We start from the raw sequence: 16,233 nt of genomic DNA, 5'->3' as shown, positions 1-16,233 counted from the left end.
GTTTGGAACCCCAAGGGCCATCCTTAGTGATGGTGGTTCTCACTTTTGCAACAAAGCTTTTGTCGGGTTGCTCAAAACATATAGAGTTAAGCACAAGGTGGCTACCCCTTATCATCCTCAGTCAAGCGGTAAAGTTGAAGTCTCCAACCGGGAAATCAACAATATTCTAGCAAAAACTGTTAATGCAAACAGGACTGACATGTCAAAGAAGGTAGATGATGCATTGTGGGCCTATCGAACAACATTTAAGACACTCATTGGCACCTCACCTTACCGATTGGTTTTGGTAAGGCTTGTCACTGTCAGTGGAACTTGAACACAAAGCCATGTGGGCATTGAGAAAGTTAAATCTTGACTGGGCTGAAGCTACTAATTTAAGGATGATGCAACTCAACGAGATGGAAGAGTTTCGTTTCCATGCCTACGAGAATGCAGCCATGTATAAAGAAAGAATGAAGTTTGTTCATGACAAGAAGATTTTGAAGCGGGAATTCAAATCCGGTGACTTGGTCTTACTCTTCAACTCAAGATTGAAGTTCTTTTCGAGCAAACTCACATCCAAATGGTCTGGCCCATTCAAAGGTGAGAGTGTGTCTTCTTATGGCGCTATTGAATTAGAATCCGAGGACGGGACTCGAACTTTCTAAGTAAATGGCCAAAGGGTCAAGCATCACATCGAAACCATTAGAGAAAGGCATCTGGTAGAACAATTTTCACTCAAGGATGGTCCTATACTAATCCCCCCACTGATTAGCCAAAATGGGGGCAACATCGTCGTGCCGCGACGTTAAATCAAGCGCTTCTTGGGAGGCAACCCATGTTTTGGTAACATTCTTTTGGTTAGATTTTAATTTTGGTAGGTTTATTTGTAAGTGTTGAACAGTTTGACGTGTGTGTTAAAATGCTTGTTACCTAAAATACAAAGAAATAGGATACAAAGGTAGAGGAAAAATGAAGGAAAACAAGTTGAGCTTCAGTTGTTGTTCTGCGGCAACATATGCGGCCGCATAAAGGGTTCGCAGATCGCATAATGGTCGCAGACACAAGAAGAACACCATTCAAATTGGGCCTTAAAAATACGGAGGAAATTTAACTTATGTGGCCCGCAGAATCATGCTGCGACCGCAGAGTGGATCGCAAATCTGTTGCGCACCACCCAGGTACTAACCCATCGCAAAACACATATGCGGCCGCATAATATGTTATGCGTTGGTCTTGTCACTGCAAAATCCTCAGGTATTAAGCCCTACTTCTTTCTCTCTCTGACTTCCATCTATCGTCTCTAATCTCACACACCCAAGCACGAAATATAACACAAAAGAAAAACACTGAGAAAAATAAAAAGAATTTGAAAAGAAAGGCTCACTTTTCTCGCGATTCACACCAAAGTGGCTTGCTCGATCGTCTGACATCTGGTATGTAAATTTCCAACATTTCTCTTGCTCAGTTAATTTCAAGATTGTCGTGTGCTTTCACTCGCCTTATTCTCCCCTCTCATCCATGATACCCTTCTCTATCTACCCAACTTCTTATCTCGTGTACTGGGAATCGACTTTGGGGGAAGATATATGATGTGGGTCAATCAAAATTTGGGGGTTAGAATTAGGGGACTGATTTGGGTATGGGGGTTGGAAATTTATGACAATTTGCATTAGTTATTGTGAGGCTGAGCATAAAAATGACCTGATGTTGAGTGTGTATAATGGTCTCTCAAAATTTGAGCATTAGATACTTAGTGTTGCATAAATGTTGCATGTGAGTGAATTTTAAGTGGAGAAGATGATCTTTGCAGTCCGTATAACTGTTTTGCGATCCACAAAGTCATCGCATTCTGCGTGTTTGAGAGTTTTGTAGCAACCAAGGTGCGGTTGAGTCTGCGGCCGCATAAATGGTTTGCGGACCGCATAATGGTCGCAGACCTAAGCAGAATCAAGGTTAGTTCAAAGTTCAAAATGCGACCGATCTGCGGTCGCAAACTTGTTCTGCCACCTCTTTTGCGGCCCGCATAATTCTTTTTTTGCTTCTGATGGTTATCTTTTGCGTTGTGGTTTGTGGTTCGTAGAGTTGTTCTATGATCGCATAACTGCTCGCAGAATATTTTGTGTCTCTCATTTCTCTACCATATGTTACACATTCCCTACCTTATACCAACTCCTTATTAATTAGCAGAAATGACACTAAAGAAATCCTTAGCATCGCGAACACCAACCATTTGAGGAAAGAAAAGGGCTGCAGCTATAAGCCCACAATCACAACAATACCAACGCAAATGGCCCGACACATCCAGAAATTCATTTGAGCCTACCTCCCAGTCTGAAGAGGAGGAGGCACAGCTGACCTTGTGGCACCAGTTGACCTCCAGGACGAAGCACGCAGAAAGAGTGGTGAGGATTTCAGGTTTAGGATTACCGGCTCTTGGAATCTGTACAGATATGGCCTGTCAAAACGAAAGATCCTCGAAGAAAAGCAGCTGAGTTTGAACGGTCTTAAAGAACACTACCTGCATGTGCTAAAAACATCAAAACGAGGGGATGGGAGTTTTCACTAAGGTTCCGGGGGAGTACAACGAGGCGCTTGTTAGGGAATTTTATGTTGCATATGCTGCATCCAGGAACTCAGAACAAAAGAGAAACTGTAGATACTTGAACTTTTTCTTAGTCCGAGGAGTTGCAATACTCTGTAATTCCCAATCAATCAATGATGTATATTTTGAAGAGTGGGAGCCAGGCATGGAAAAATATGAGGCAAAGATTACAAATAAGGAATCTGAGCGTGCTTGGGTAGCCTCTGTCATAGCCAAAGGAACTCCACCCTGGATTGCACCATGCCAAAAGATTCACAAGAGGGATTTCACCCAAGAAGGTCTGTATTAGCTAAGTTTTATCTGTTCTCGTATACGGCCTACGAGAAATGAGACTGACATCAATATCGAGAAGGCGATCCGTATTGCTTGGATCATGTCAGGTATCAAGATTAATGTGGGAGAGCTTATATTCTGTGAGATTGGGATCCGGGAAAACCAGAAAGAAACCTCGCTCCCCTCTCATGCTTAATCCATGCTTTGTATAAAGCTAGGGAAGTTCCTCCGTTCCCCAAATATGACCGCATAGAAAAGGTTGTTCAGGACATTGACATCACTCGGCACAATGATGCTACGGATAAAGTGGTAGAAGATCCACTAGAGCAATCACTCACTCTCCCTACGACCTCGTCCACCTCAGCAACACCTGCTGCCTCATCAGTGCCAGGAACTTTTTCCGCACCAGGTACCTCCACATCCACTCCTAGACCAGCAACTGCGACACCACCTGTCTCACTGCCCGCACTCTACAAGATTGGTCTACTGGCACAACATGCAAATGCCAAAGTAGACAAATTGACAAAAGAACTTCCATCGCTCCTCCGGCAAGCATTGGCCCCGATCCAAGCCTCAGTAAGTGATCTTCAAAAATAACATCTATCATATGAGGATCGACTCAAGCACTTTGAAGCTCGCCTTGAGAAGGTTGAGCGAGATGGAGCTGGGGACATGCCTCAACTCAAAAAGAATGTAGCTGAGCTCAAATCAGAGCTGCATAAGATGCAGACACTGGAGTTTGATTTGACCACCCTTCTTCTAGTGGAAGGGGAGCAGAGCACTGGAACCTCCCACATACCAAGCTTCAATCTGGATTTCACAAACCTCCTGTTAGCTGAGGAGGCACTTGGTACTGACATCTTACAAGCTCTGGGTTCCGTTACAGACACCGATGATCATTCAGATGAGGAATCTGGAGAGTCTCGTGAGGAAACAGATGAGGAGGAGATACTTGAGGAGGGTGATGATTAGAGGGGCAACAGAGGCAAACAAGTTGCCGTTTATACGGATACACTGGGTGAGGAGGAGGCGGATGTGCAGACAGCTATCGCACACTCCCTTGTAGATATGGTTGCTAGGGCTACTACCACAACCACACAACCATCATGTGGTGAGGCTAGCATCTCCCAGGTCCAGGACCCAGCTCCGCAACTGGCAGAGCTTCCTACTTTGGTCTCGGATACCACTGTCGAGTCAGAGGCTCCACCCACTGCCTCCACAGTGTTAGCTCCCGGCCCCACGAATGACTTAGATATTCCACCCACTGTCCTATCAGAGGATCCACCCACCGTCGCCTCAGATATTCCAACCCCTCCAAGTGCCTAGTGTACCCCAGGAAGCCCCTAAACTTTTATCTAACTTTCTCAATGCATTGGGGACAATGCATGCTCTTAGGTTGAGGTGGGGTAGTCAACCTTTGCAACTTGTATATAAACTTTTAGTCTTAATAATGTAGATTTGTATATAGTAATGAATTCTTCTTGGTTTTTCTTTGCCAGGTTCTTTTCCAAGGGTGTAATAGTAGAACCATGTTCGTAGCATAAAACGTTGTAACTTGTTTGGTGCTTTTGTCCTAGATTCAAGCATGTGATAAGTTTTTGTGGAATAAATTGCACCCTTCAAATTTTGTAAATAAAAAGTTAGTCATTCTTGTGAAATCGAGGCTCGCTCTTTAACTTTGTGCTTACTTAGAATCTCAAATATCATGTGATGAAGCATTGAATTGCCTTGTATTCACTTGAGGGCTGAAATTATGCCAATTCGACCAGTTCATGCGTCGTGAGTGGTGAGAATTTGTGTAAATAATGCATGTGCTCAACTTGTAATGTCTAGAACTTGCCCGGTTGGTTCCTCAATGCAAATCTTAGGGTGATGATTGAGTGTCGAAATGATCTTAGGCTCTCTTTGTGATTGCAAACTAGTCTTTGACCAAATTGACCTCTGTGGTGCATGTATCGTCGTAGTTATCCCCCGTTGAGCCTTTAACCTTTTATTTGGCTACTACATTACAAACCTTTACCTTTTTGAGAAATAATTCCCTCTTTTGAACCCGTCCCTCCTTGAATGTTGAGAATAAGGCTAAAAGTCTAAGTTGGGGGTGTTGGTATCAATTGGGAAATGGTGAAGATGTTCATTGTGTGTAGAAGCAAATACCTCAAAGTTATGTTAGATGAAGATACTCAAGCTCCAATAGAAAAGCAAAAGAAAATATATGTATATAAAAAATAATGGAGTTTTGAGAAAATTAGAGAGGTACTTTAAGGTGGTTCTATGTTGGTACTAGAGGTCAATACGAGCTATGTGGTTTAAAAAGAAGCAAAATGCAAAAAGAAAAAAATGTGAGTAGCGTTCAAGGAGGGTACAGTCACTATATTCCCAAATATTCATCCAACCAGTCCTGAAACCTACACTATAACCTTTAAAAGTCCTTTTTGATCTACAACCAATTATTCCTGAGGTAGCAAGGAGTTAAAATAAGGGCAAGTATATAGACTGATACTTGTAGCACTTAGCCTTCTTCCTGAGTGCAAGAGTGTTAGATTGTATCCCTTGTACATATGTGTTGAGTTGGGGATTTTCTTTGATGTGAGCACGCATGAATTGCAAGATTTAGCATAAGTTAGTCTTCTTGAAGTAGGATACAAGTGCATATTTAGCTGTGAATAAAAGAAGTTACATGCTTGTTAGCTAACAATCAGGACCATCCATAGTCACTGCTTCTTTGTGATCAGTCGGAAGTAGATTAGTATTTAGTAGGTTGACTTTTTAGTTGCTTGAGGGCAACCAAGAGTCTAAGTTGGGGGTGTTGATGTGCCGTAGAAATGCGACACTTTTGATACTAATTACATAGACTTTAGCTCATCTTTTAAAGCACTATAAGTCATTTCTTATGTAGTTTTGGTGTTTTGCAGGAAACCTGACTTGAAGAGCCAAGAACATAAAAAAGATGACAAAACCCATTGAAAGGCAGAAATGCGGCAGGTCTGCGACCGGAAAAGTGATGTGCGGACCGCAGACCCATCACAGAATGAAGCAGATCATCCCATTTTCTGAGAGTCAAGTCTTCAATCCATTGTGCGGTCGCATAACTCTTATGCAGACTGCATAGTGATCTCACAAATGCAAAAGGAGTTCCAGTGAAGATGACTTTGCGGTACGTTATGTAGTCGCGAAACCAATATGCGGACCGCATAACCATAATGCGATGGAAAATTGAAAAACTTTGTGATCAATTATGCGGTGAAAAATGAAGATATGCGGACAACAAAAGCGTTCTGCGACCCATTCTGCGGTCGCAGACTTGATTTGCAGGGTCATTTTTGTCACTTTTGGACCACGACTTTTAGACCATTATAAATAGAATGATTAGGATTTTTGTGGACCATCTTGTCTGAAAAAGAGGCTACACTTAGAGTACTGAATATACCATTATTTTGGAAGCTTTTGAGAGAGATTCCAAGACTTTGTCCTCTTTGTAAGCTTTATGACTTTATTTATTACTTTGTTCTTGTATTCTAGTATGAGTAGCTAACTTTAAATACTAAGGTTGTGGACCCAAAGTGGGTGTAATATTAATAGGTGTTTACCATTAAATATATATATATTTGTTGGTTGATTTCTATTTATTTCTTATGCTTCATTTATGGTTGATGGTTGCAAACATTGACTAGTGCCATTTTACTCTATCTTTACTTAGAAAAGTGGGTTAGGGTTTGGTAGAATTGAATAGCCAGAACTCAAGGCTTTAAACCTTGTTTAATAGAATCATTTAGTGATAAGTGACTTCTACTTGGCATAAATTACTTGCTCTTAATTGTAACTCTTTTATATTTGGTAAAATCATAAAGAGCAAATACTACCTAGTTATTGGAATATTTAGGAAAGTCATTTAGGAACTATTTGCATATCAAAGAACCTTCCATTAGAAATATATCGTATTAACACCGATAGCATTACATTCCGTTGATGGGGACACAACCTTGGTTTCTTAATCAAATTAATTAAATTCTCTTAACAAAATAGATTTTCTTGACAATTCACAATTACAAACTCTTTTTAAGCTAACGGAGTAGAAATACGGCTTAAGTCAAGTTTCACACTATTCAAGCAACCTTTTCATACCTATTCCCTCTGGGATTCGACCCCAACCTAGTTGGGTTATTATATTTGACACCAACTGCCTTACACCATTTATATATGTGTAATTTGAGCGTATCAGCTATGAGAGCACACTTTGCACATGCCTACACCTTAAAATATTATTTATACCACTCCAAAGATAGGAGAATCTTACTTTATTCATTATATACTTGTACACTTGCTTCATTGCTTCTGTATGATATTTTGGACTGGGGCCTACAGTTATGCCGGGCGATTTATGTTATTGTTAGCACGTGAATTATCCGTGCAGCACGTGAGTTGTCCGTGTAGATCCATATATTGATATTATTGGCACGTGAGTTGTCCGTGCAGATCCATATATTGATATTAGTGACACATGAGCTATCCATGTCGCATGTGAGTTATCCGTGCAGTATGTGAAACATGCCATAATACTGTTGAGTAGGGTTTTTGACCAGTACACATGCACACATGGACATTCATATTACGAAGCCTTATGGGCTAGCTTTAAATCTCATATTATGTTAATAAAAAAAGGATATAATTGTATTGATTTTACTAGTGACTGCAACAAATTAAGCTTCTCTTACCTTGCCCTATTTATTTGAGATACTTATTGAGTTGGTTGTACTCACCCTATACCCTGCACCTCGTATGCAGATTCAGGCATTTTTGGGCATGCCGGTTGTTGATCGTGGAGTCTATCTGTTCGGAGATCATCGAGGTAGCTGCTTGGCATCCGCAAACCTTGATCCTCCTTTCTCTATCTTTCAGTATTATGTATTTTGTCTTACTTTCCAGATAGTGTACCAGCCTATGTTGTTATATATATATATATATATATATATATATATATATATATATATATATATATGCTCATGTACTCTGTGACACCCAGATCGTTTGGGAGGATCTTGTATTGACTTTGAGGTTCATATCCAGCATTTGTGAAATTCTTAATTATCTAAACTTACTTCCGCATATCTGAGTTTTAAAAATGTTAGTATGTGTGAGATGTCGGCTTGCCTAGTACTATGATAGGCTCCATCACGACAGGTCGAACATTTGCTCTGTATGAGGCTTTGTATGAGAGATGGTGCCGATCTCCGGTGGGTTATTTTGAGCCGGGTGAGGCTAGGCTATTGGGTACTGACTTAGTTCAGGATGCTTTACATAAGGTTAAATTGATTCAGGATCGGCTTAGCACGGTACAGTCTAGGTAGATGAGTTACGGCGATCGTAAGGTTTTCAATGTTGCTTACATGGTTGGGAAAAAGGTACTGCTCAAGGTTTTACCCATGAAGGGTCTTATCCAGTTTGGAAAGAAGGGAAAGTTGAACCCTCGGTATATTGGGCCGTTTGAGGTGCTTCAGAGGATTGGATAGGTGGCTTACAAGCTTACCTTGCCACCTTGTCTGTCGAGTGTGCATCCAGTATTTCATGTTTTAATGTTCAGGAAGTATGTCGACGATCCATCTCATGTTTTGGATTTCAGCACGGTTCAGTTGGATAATGATTTGACTTATGATGTGGAGCCGATGGCCATTTTGGATCGACAGGTTCGAAAGTTGAGGTTAAAGGATATAGCTTCAGTGAAGGTGCAGTGGAGAGGTCACCCAGTTGAGGAGGCTACTTGGGAGATCGAGCGGGAGATGCGGAGTAGATATCCACACCTATTTGAGACTCTAGGTACATTTCTAGACCTGTTCGAGGACGTACGTTTGTTTAAGAGGGAGATGATGTAATGACCCGGCCGGTCATTTTGAGAGGTATAGCCCTTTCTCCCATTTACTGCTCACTGTGTACTTTATAGCTGCTATGTGACTTGCTGGGGTAGTTGGTTTGGGTCCGGAAAGGTTTCAGAATGAGTTGAGACACTTAGTCTCAAGGTTGGAAGTTTAAGTTGAAAAGGTTGACCGGATGTTGACTTATGTGTAAACGACTCTGGAATAGAGTTTTGATGGTTCCATTTTCCGTTGGGTGATTTTGGACTTAGGAGCATGTCCGGATTGTGATTTGGATGTCTATAGTTGAATTAGGCTTGAAATGGCGAAAGTTGGAAATTTGGAAGTTTGACCGAGGGTGGACTTTGTGGTTACCAGGCTCGGATTGGAGTTCTGGGAGTTGGAGTAGGTCTGTGGTGTCATTTGGGACTTGTGTGCAAAATTTGAAGTCAGTCGGATGTGATTTGGTAGGTTTTCGCATCGTTTGTAGGAGTTAAATTTTTTTTTAGTTTTAATAGGCTTGAATTGGGGTGCGATTCGCACTTTTGATGTTGTTTTAAGACTTGTTGGTATATTTGGTTGAGGTCCCGAGGGCCTCGGGTGAGTTTCGGATGGTTAACAGATCAAAGATGGATTTTCCCAAAACCATGACCTACTACCCAGTAGGATTTTCCCAAATATTCACTACAACTCTGAGCCAACAACAAAGTTTACAAACTCTTGCAAACCTAAGGATTACCTCTAACCTTTGTAGCAACCAGCCACAGACTATTGCGACTGCTTCAAGTTAACTCTAACTTGAACAATACAATTCGAGTTTATAACCTCTTGCAAACCTAAGGATTAACTCTAACCCTTGTAGCAACACGCCATAGGTTGTTACGTGCACTTCAAGTTAACTCTAACTTGAATAATACAAATCATGTACCAAGTACAATTTCTTCTAAGAAAGCTGAAAGGTACAACTCAAAACGCCTACTACACTTTGAACTGGAAATAAAGAAAGACACATAAAACTCTTTATGGAATTGGTTCTTTGATCTGGTTCGCATAGCTTCAGGATCACACTCTTAAATCTCACAGGAATTGCTCACAAAATGCCTTGCTATTTTGCTCACAATTCGTGCTTTCACTTCTATATTTGTGTGTCACCTGTAAAAGAGAACAACATTGATATTTATAGAGTTAGTAAATAAAGATTAACTAGAGTTCTAATGCTTTACTCTTCCTTCGTGGAAGAGTTCTAGTCAACTTCAACTTCTAACTATTCTCTTATCTTGGATAGAGTTCTCTTCAAGTAAGGAGTCCTGCTCCTTATCATTTATGTAACCTTTTTATTCAGGAATTATCTGTAACGACCGGCCGGTCATTTTTAGAGTTGTAGCGGATATTTGGTTGAGGTCCCGGGAGCCTCGAGTGAGTTTCGGTTGATTAACAAATCAAAGTTGGAGTTTGAAAGGGTGTTGCAACTGAAGCCTTCTGGTGCAATCGCACCTATGAAACTTTGGTCGCAGGTGCGAGCTGGGGAAGCGTAGAAGTGGAGTTTGGATTGGGGGTTGTGGAGCACGGATGCGGATGAATTTCCGCAAGTGTGGACTCGCGCCTGCACGTGGTGGATCGCAGAAGCGAAGATGGAGTTGGAGTCACTGGTCCGCAGAAGGCGATGGTTTTGCGCAGATGCGCACCCGCAGAAGCGGTTGGTCGGCCCTTTAGTGGCCTCCGCATATGCAATTTTGTTTACCGCAGAAGCGGATTTGTGGGCCGCAGAAGCGAGAAGGCCTGGGCAGAATATTAAATCGAGGGTTCCGTGGGTTTTCTTCATTTTTGAACATTCCAACTCGGTCTTAGGCGATGTTTGAGAGGAGTTTCGAGTGGTTTCTTTAAGTAAGTCACTTGTGGTTTAATTTATTCAATAATTATGTTTCCCCGTTGATTTTCCCACCTAGATTATGTGGTTTTGAGGTATAATTTTGGGAGTTTGGCTAGGGATTTGGAGAGTTTAAATTGGGAATTTGGGAATCGATTTGGTGTTAGATTTTGGTAAATTTGGTATGATTGGACTCGTGGTTGAATGGGCTTCCGAATTTTGTGACTTTTATCGAATTTCGAGATGTGGGCCCGGGGGCCGGCTTTAGAGTGACTTTCGATTAAGAACTTGGTATTTTCTTATGGAATTGATTCCTTTAGCTCGTGTTGATTGTATCGAATTGTTTATGGCTAGATTCGAGACGTTCAAAGGCCGATTCGTGAGGCAAAGGCTTGCTAGCAGAGTGATTCGAGTTGCTTGAGATAAGTATCATATTTAAACTCGGTTGAGAAACTAGTTGCCTAACTTGTTTTGATAGCCACATGCTTTAGGTGCACACATGTGTGGGGATGATCCCGTGTGCGGGCACCGTGGTTGTGTATTCATGTTTGGGTTGTGCTCGGGCTCCTATAAGCCAAGAAATGACTGTTAAGATTCTAGCTTCGATATCTAACATGTGATAACACTTTATATGATCTAATGGAGCCATGATGAGTCTACATAGAGGTTTAATCCCTAAACAAACTTGATAAATACTTGTCATTAATGAAATTTCCGGATTGAGCTACGATAACACGCTTTGCACATGCCTACACCTTAACATGTTATTTATACCAGTCCAGAGAATCTTATTTCTGTCATTATATACTTGTACACTTGCTTCATTGCTTCTGTATGATATTTTTGACTGGGGCTTGTGGCTATGCCGGTCGAATTATGTTATTGTTAGCACGTGAGTTATTCGTGTGGATCCACATATTGATATTATTGGCAAGCGAGTTATCCGTGCCGATCCATATATTGATATTATTGACACGTGAGTTGTCCGTATCACATGTGAGTTATTCATGCATCACGTGAGTTATCCGTGCAGCACGTGATTTGTCCGTGTAGTGTGTGAAACTTGTAGTTTCTTGATCATTTAACTGATTTACTTGTTTCTTTCCCCTACATGCCATAATACTGTTGAGTAGGGTATTTGAGAACCAGTGCACATACACACACGGACATTAGTATTACGAAGCCTTATGAGCTAGCTTTAAATCTCATATTATGTTAATAAAAAAAAATGATAGAATTGTACTTATTTAACTAGTGACTACAACAAATTAAGCTTCTCTTACCTTGACCTGTTTATTTGCGATACTTATTGAGTTGGTTGTAATCACCCTACACCATGCACCTCGTGTGCAGATTCAGGTATTTTCGGGCACAACGACTGTTGATCGTGGAGTCTATCTGTTCGGAGATCATCGAGGTATCTGCTTGGCGCCCGCAGACCTTGATCCTCCTTTCTCTATCTTTCAGTTTTATGTATTTTGTCTTACTTTCCAGACAATGTACCAGCCTATGCTGTTATATATATAGATGATCATGTACTCCGTGACAACTAGATCTTTTTGGAGGATTCTTGTACTGATTTTGAGGTTCATATCCAGCATTTGTGAAATTCTTAATTATCTAAACTTACTTCTGCATATTTTAGTTTTAAAAATGTTAGTATGTGTGAGATGTCGGCTTGCCTAGTACTATGATAGGTTCCATGACGATAGGTCGAGTTTTGGGTCGTGACATTATCAGAAATAACCACTTATACTTATCTCTTTCACTTGCATGCCTTTTGCTTGTTTCTGTCCGTCACCTGTGTACATTTTCCATGGACTTGGTTCATGCATGTGTTCCTTTGTCCCCCTTTTGATGATGACAAACTCTACGCTTTTCAAAAGCATGAACCTATTTCAACTCAGCTCAACATCAAACACAATGTTGGAACACTTTCCATTTAAAGTCACAAATCATCAAGGACCAGTTCATTAGATTATAAACATCATAGTCCAAAGCAAAATCACCTTATCTTCCCCCTTTTGGCATCATTAAAAAGTTGCATAATTAAGTTAAGTAACCAGATTTTAACAAATATCACTCATGGCCACTAGGGCTACTTCAAATGCAATCATGGATTCAATTTTTTATTTTTCAATCTAAAGATATTAGCCATATAAGAAATATCAACAAATAATTAGAGCAAAAACAGTGAATTTTATTGATTGATAAGATCCTACCACAAGGCATAAGAAGAAATAAAAACATAGAACTATGAACAAAAAATAGAGAAATCCCACTTGGGTCACTGGTTACAACTGGTCTAGGAAGGTTATAAGATTGGGAAGGACCAGGTTCTTGGTTCTAGGCTTCAAGCGGCTTCAGTGTATCTTGAAGACTACAATCACTCTTCTCCTTTTACTTAGCAAGCTCACACTTAAGAGAGTCTTTCTCAGCCTCTACTTCAGCCAATCGTTTCTTCAGCCTCTCAATCTCAGCACCCTTAACCATTTTCTTCCACTATTTGAGCCTCCTTACTCTTTTTGGAAAACCTAGTTCTTTTAGACACAATTGAGCCCTCAGCGTCAGCCTCTGTTTTCCGAGAATTCTTTTGAGAAGTCTTTCTCTTTTTGGCACTAGGTGTGGGTACTTCCGCATCCTCATATTCATCTTCAAGAACCAAGTTCATCTCCTCAATCTGGACTACTCCACTTGGCTTACCATCCTTTTTTCCTTCCCTTTCCAAGCAACTTTCTTGGCACTAACAGCTAAGGCCCTTTTTACATTGGCCTCTTTCTGCTTCTTCTGTCTTCTTGTAGTTCTTCCTCTTATGGGAGGAGTTGCTACAGGGATAGAAGGAGCACTCTTTCTCTTAGTGCCAACCATGACCTTTCCTGCGGTCTTTCCAACTTTACTCTTTTTTTATTGTAACTATCTGACACCTTTTGCAACAAACCATGAAGGGGTTCTTGTCTATTTTTAGCAAGATAAGGAACTGGTTCATGAAACCGTTTCTTTAACCTATCCAGCCCCTCTGCTGCACTTCTATCACAAGAACCATCACCTATCTCTTGTGATTATATTCTCATACTTTCATCTATAGTCTTCTTATTATCACTAATCTCTTCACTCCACACAATCATTGCTCCAGCTTCTTCAGTCAAACCAACAATAATGGGTGACGGAGGTCCAACCACTCTTTATTCTCCCTTTCCCCTCACATCTACTTCAACACCCCCGCTCTCTTTTTATTTTTATTGTTTATTTTCACCACCAATGTCTTCAATAATAATATTTCCCTTTTCAATACCAGCTATAGACCCAAAAAACAAACTGATTCTCAAGATTTTCTATAATTTTAGAACCAACAGTAGAAGATTTTAACCTAGAAGTTAACTGTTCAATTTTAGATGAAACTGATTCTTCCCCCTCAGTCACAGACTGGAAAGAATCATCAGATTTTTGAGGTTCTTCTGCTCGACTAGCCTTTAATTTCTCATTCAACTTCTTGGCATATTCTTTACTTGCTACTGTTTTGCGCCTAATCAATTTGATATGCTTTTTTCTTGGGGGTTTGGGTGGTTGAAAGTGTAGGTGAAGGTTCTTTGGATGGTGAGAAAGGGTTTTCAAAGTTTTTGGGATTCTCATGGGTGTTTTCCATTTGATCGGTTCAGAAACTTGAGAGAAATGGAGAGTGTTTTGAGATTTTGGAGATTCTGATCTTTCGAAAAAATTTGAGATAAGAGGGTAAGGTCAAATAAATTTAAAGAGGGAAAGGTTGAGTGTATAACAACACCTTTTTGAAGTCTAGAGGTCTAATCACATTGGAAGTTTCAGTTTGAAAAGACGTTGGACTCTTCCCCAAATATTTTAGCAATTATGGCGCGTGGGACTCTTGGTGAAACTGGTTCATTTGTAACTAATTGGTTCAAAAGTAGTTTGGGATAAAGTGGGACTCTTTTCAGTTCATGATCCATATATAGTTATTTCAAATTATGCGGAGCGTAGAATACATACCTTATAAGCTCGATGAACCAGGTTTTTCACTGAAAATTCTCTTGTGATTTTTTCAAGAAAATAAGGATAATATCATTAGACATTAGTGAGATATTTTAGCACATGACACAAGATTATACTAATAAAAGTATGAGACTGAGAAATATCTAATCTAATTATTCATAAAATTCACAAATTATCTAACCAATCATTGAGTTAGAACCGATTTCTTTTAGGTGATCTTAATCATCCCTAATTCTAACATGTTCCTTTCAAAGTGATCCCTACTCAAAGATTTTGTGAAGATGTCAGCAATTTCCTTATCAGTAGCACAAAATTCCACAGTGATCAAACACTTCTCAAAATTATCCCTTTGAAAACGATGCCTAACATTTGTGTGCTTAGTTGCTTTGTGATAGACCGAGTTCTGGGTCATACTGATTGCACTAGTATTGTCACAAAAAATATGGATACATCCTTCATCAATCCTAAAGTCCATTAATTACTGTTTAATCCATAATAATTGAGTACAACATGAGGCAACAACCATATACTCAGCTTCAACAATAGATAAGGTCACAAAATTTGCTTTCTGGTGCCCTAAGATACAAGACATGTGCCAAGAAAATGTGACATACCTGAAGTAATTTTTCTATCCACTAGAAAACTTACATATTCAACATCAGCATATCCCACCAAATCAAAATTACTACATTTTGGATAGCATAGACAAAAATGAGTTGTGCCTTTTAAGTATCTCAAGATCCTCTTGACAGCCTTCAAGTGGAACTCCTTTGGATTTTCCTGAAATCTAGTACAAAGGCCTACACTGGAAACAATGTCAGGTTTACTAGCAGTAATATATAACAAAGATCCAATCATTTCCCTATACATTTTCTAATCAACAGATGAACCAGATTCATCTAAATCCAATTTTGTGGGTATTGCAATATGAGTGTCAATTTCTTTGGATGTTCCTTCCTAGTTTTATTGCTGAGGAATATGTTCATGGACAGGTTCCCTCGAGGTTTGAGTATCCGTTCTTCTCTGTTCAATTCCCCCTGTCAGGTCGCCCTGAGTGGAAGGACCTGTTCCATCACATGTTCCTTCCTCTGGTGCAGCTTCCGGCTAGACTGTGGTTTCACCATTTGAATTTCTTATCAACCCAATCTCTTCATTATCTTGTTACTGCCTCTCAGAAAGAAAGTTAGTTTCATCAAAAACCACATGTACACTTTCTTCTACACATATAGTTCTTTTGTAATAAATCTTATAAGCTTTATTATGTGAAGAATATCCCAAGAATACTCCTTTATCACTTCTGGGATCAAACTTACCTAGGAAGTCTTTACCATTATTATGCATAAAGAACTTGCATCCAAATGCCCTAAGATAGGATATATTTGGCTTTCTCCCTTTAAGTAACACATTGGGAGTCTTCTCGACGAGAGGTCTAGTCATGCACCAATTTTATGGTGTAGCAAGCAGTGTTCACAGCTTCTGCCCAGAAGCTATGGGACAGTTTACTAGAAAGAAGCATAGTCCTAGCCATTTTTTCCAATATCCTATTCTTTCGTTCAACTACTCTATTTTGTTGTGGAACCGTTGGAGCAGAGAAGTTATGATTTATGCCATGCTCATCACAAAATTCAGCAAATTTAGCATTCTCAAATTCAGTACCATGA

The 16,233-nt window shown here is 40.1% G+C and overlaps 2 protein-coding genes across 2 annotated transcripts in view; one reads left to right on the top strand and one right to left on the bottom strand.

The window, feature by feature from the left end:
- Positions 1–16,233, bottom strand: part of LOC104091000 (protein EARLY RESPONSIVE TO DEHYDRATION 15-like) — a 132,036-nt gene that overhangs the window by 69,127 nt on the left and 46,676 nt on the right. The window lies entirely within an intron of this gene.
- Positions 327–647, top strand: LOC138904233 (uncharacterized). The gene has a single exon (XM_070192737.1). It carries the CDS (start codon positions 327–329, stop codon positions 645–647), a length of 321 nt encoding a protein of 106 aa, XP_070048838.1.

Source organism: Nicotiana tomentosiformis, chromosome 2 (assembly GCF_000390325.3).
Source record: "Nicotiana tomentosiformis chromosome 2, ASM39032v3, whole genome shotgun sequence".
In the NCBI taxonomy this organism is placed as follows: domain Eukaryota; kingdom Viridiplantae; phylum Streptophyta; class Magnoliopsida; order Solanales; family Solanaceae; genus Nicotiana; species Nicotiana tomentosiformis.
The sequence above is the reverse complement of the archived record's forward strand: the minus strand, read 5'-3'. Positions and strand labels throughout refer to the sequence as shown.

Bases quoted from the DNA above. Each gene is read 5' to 3' on its own strand.
- LOC138904233 (XM_070192737.1), top strand. From the start codon at position 327: ATGTGGGCATTGAGAAAGTTAAATCTTGACTGGGCTGAAGCTACTAAT.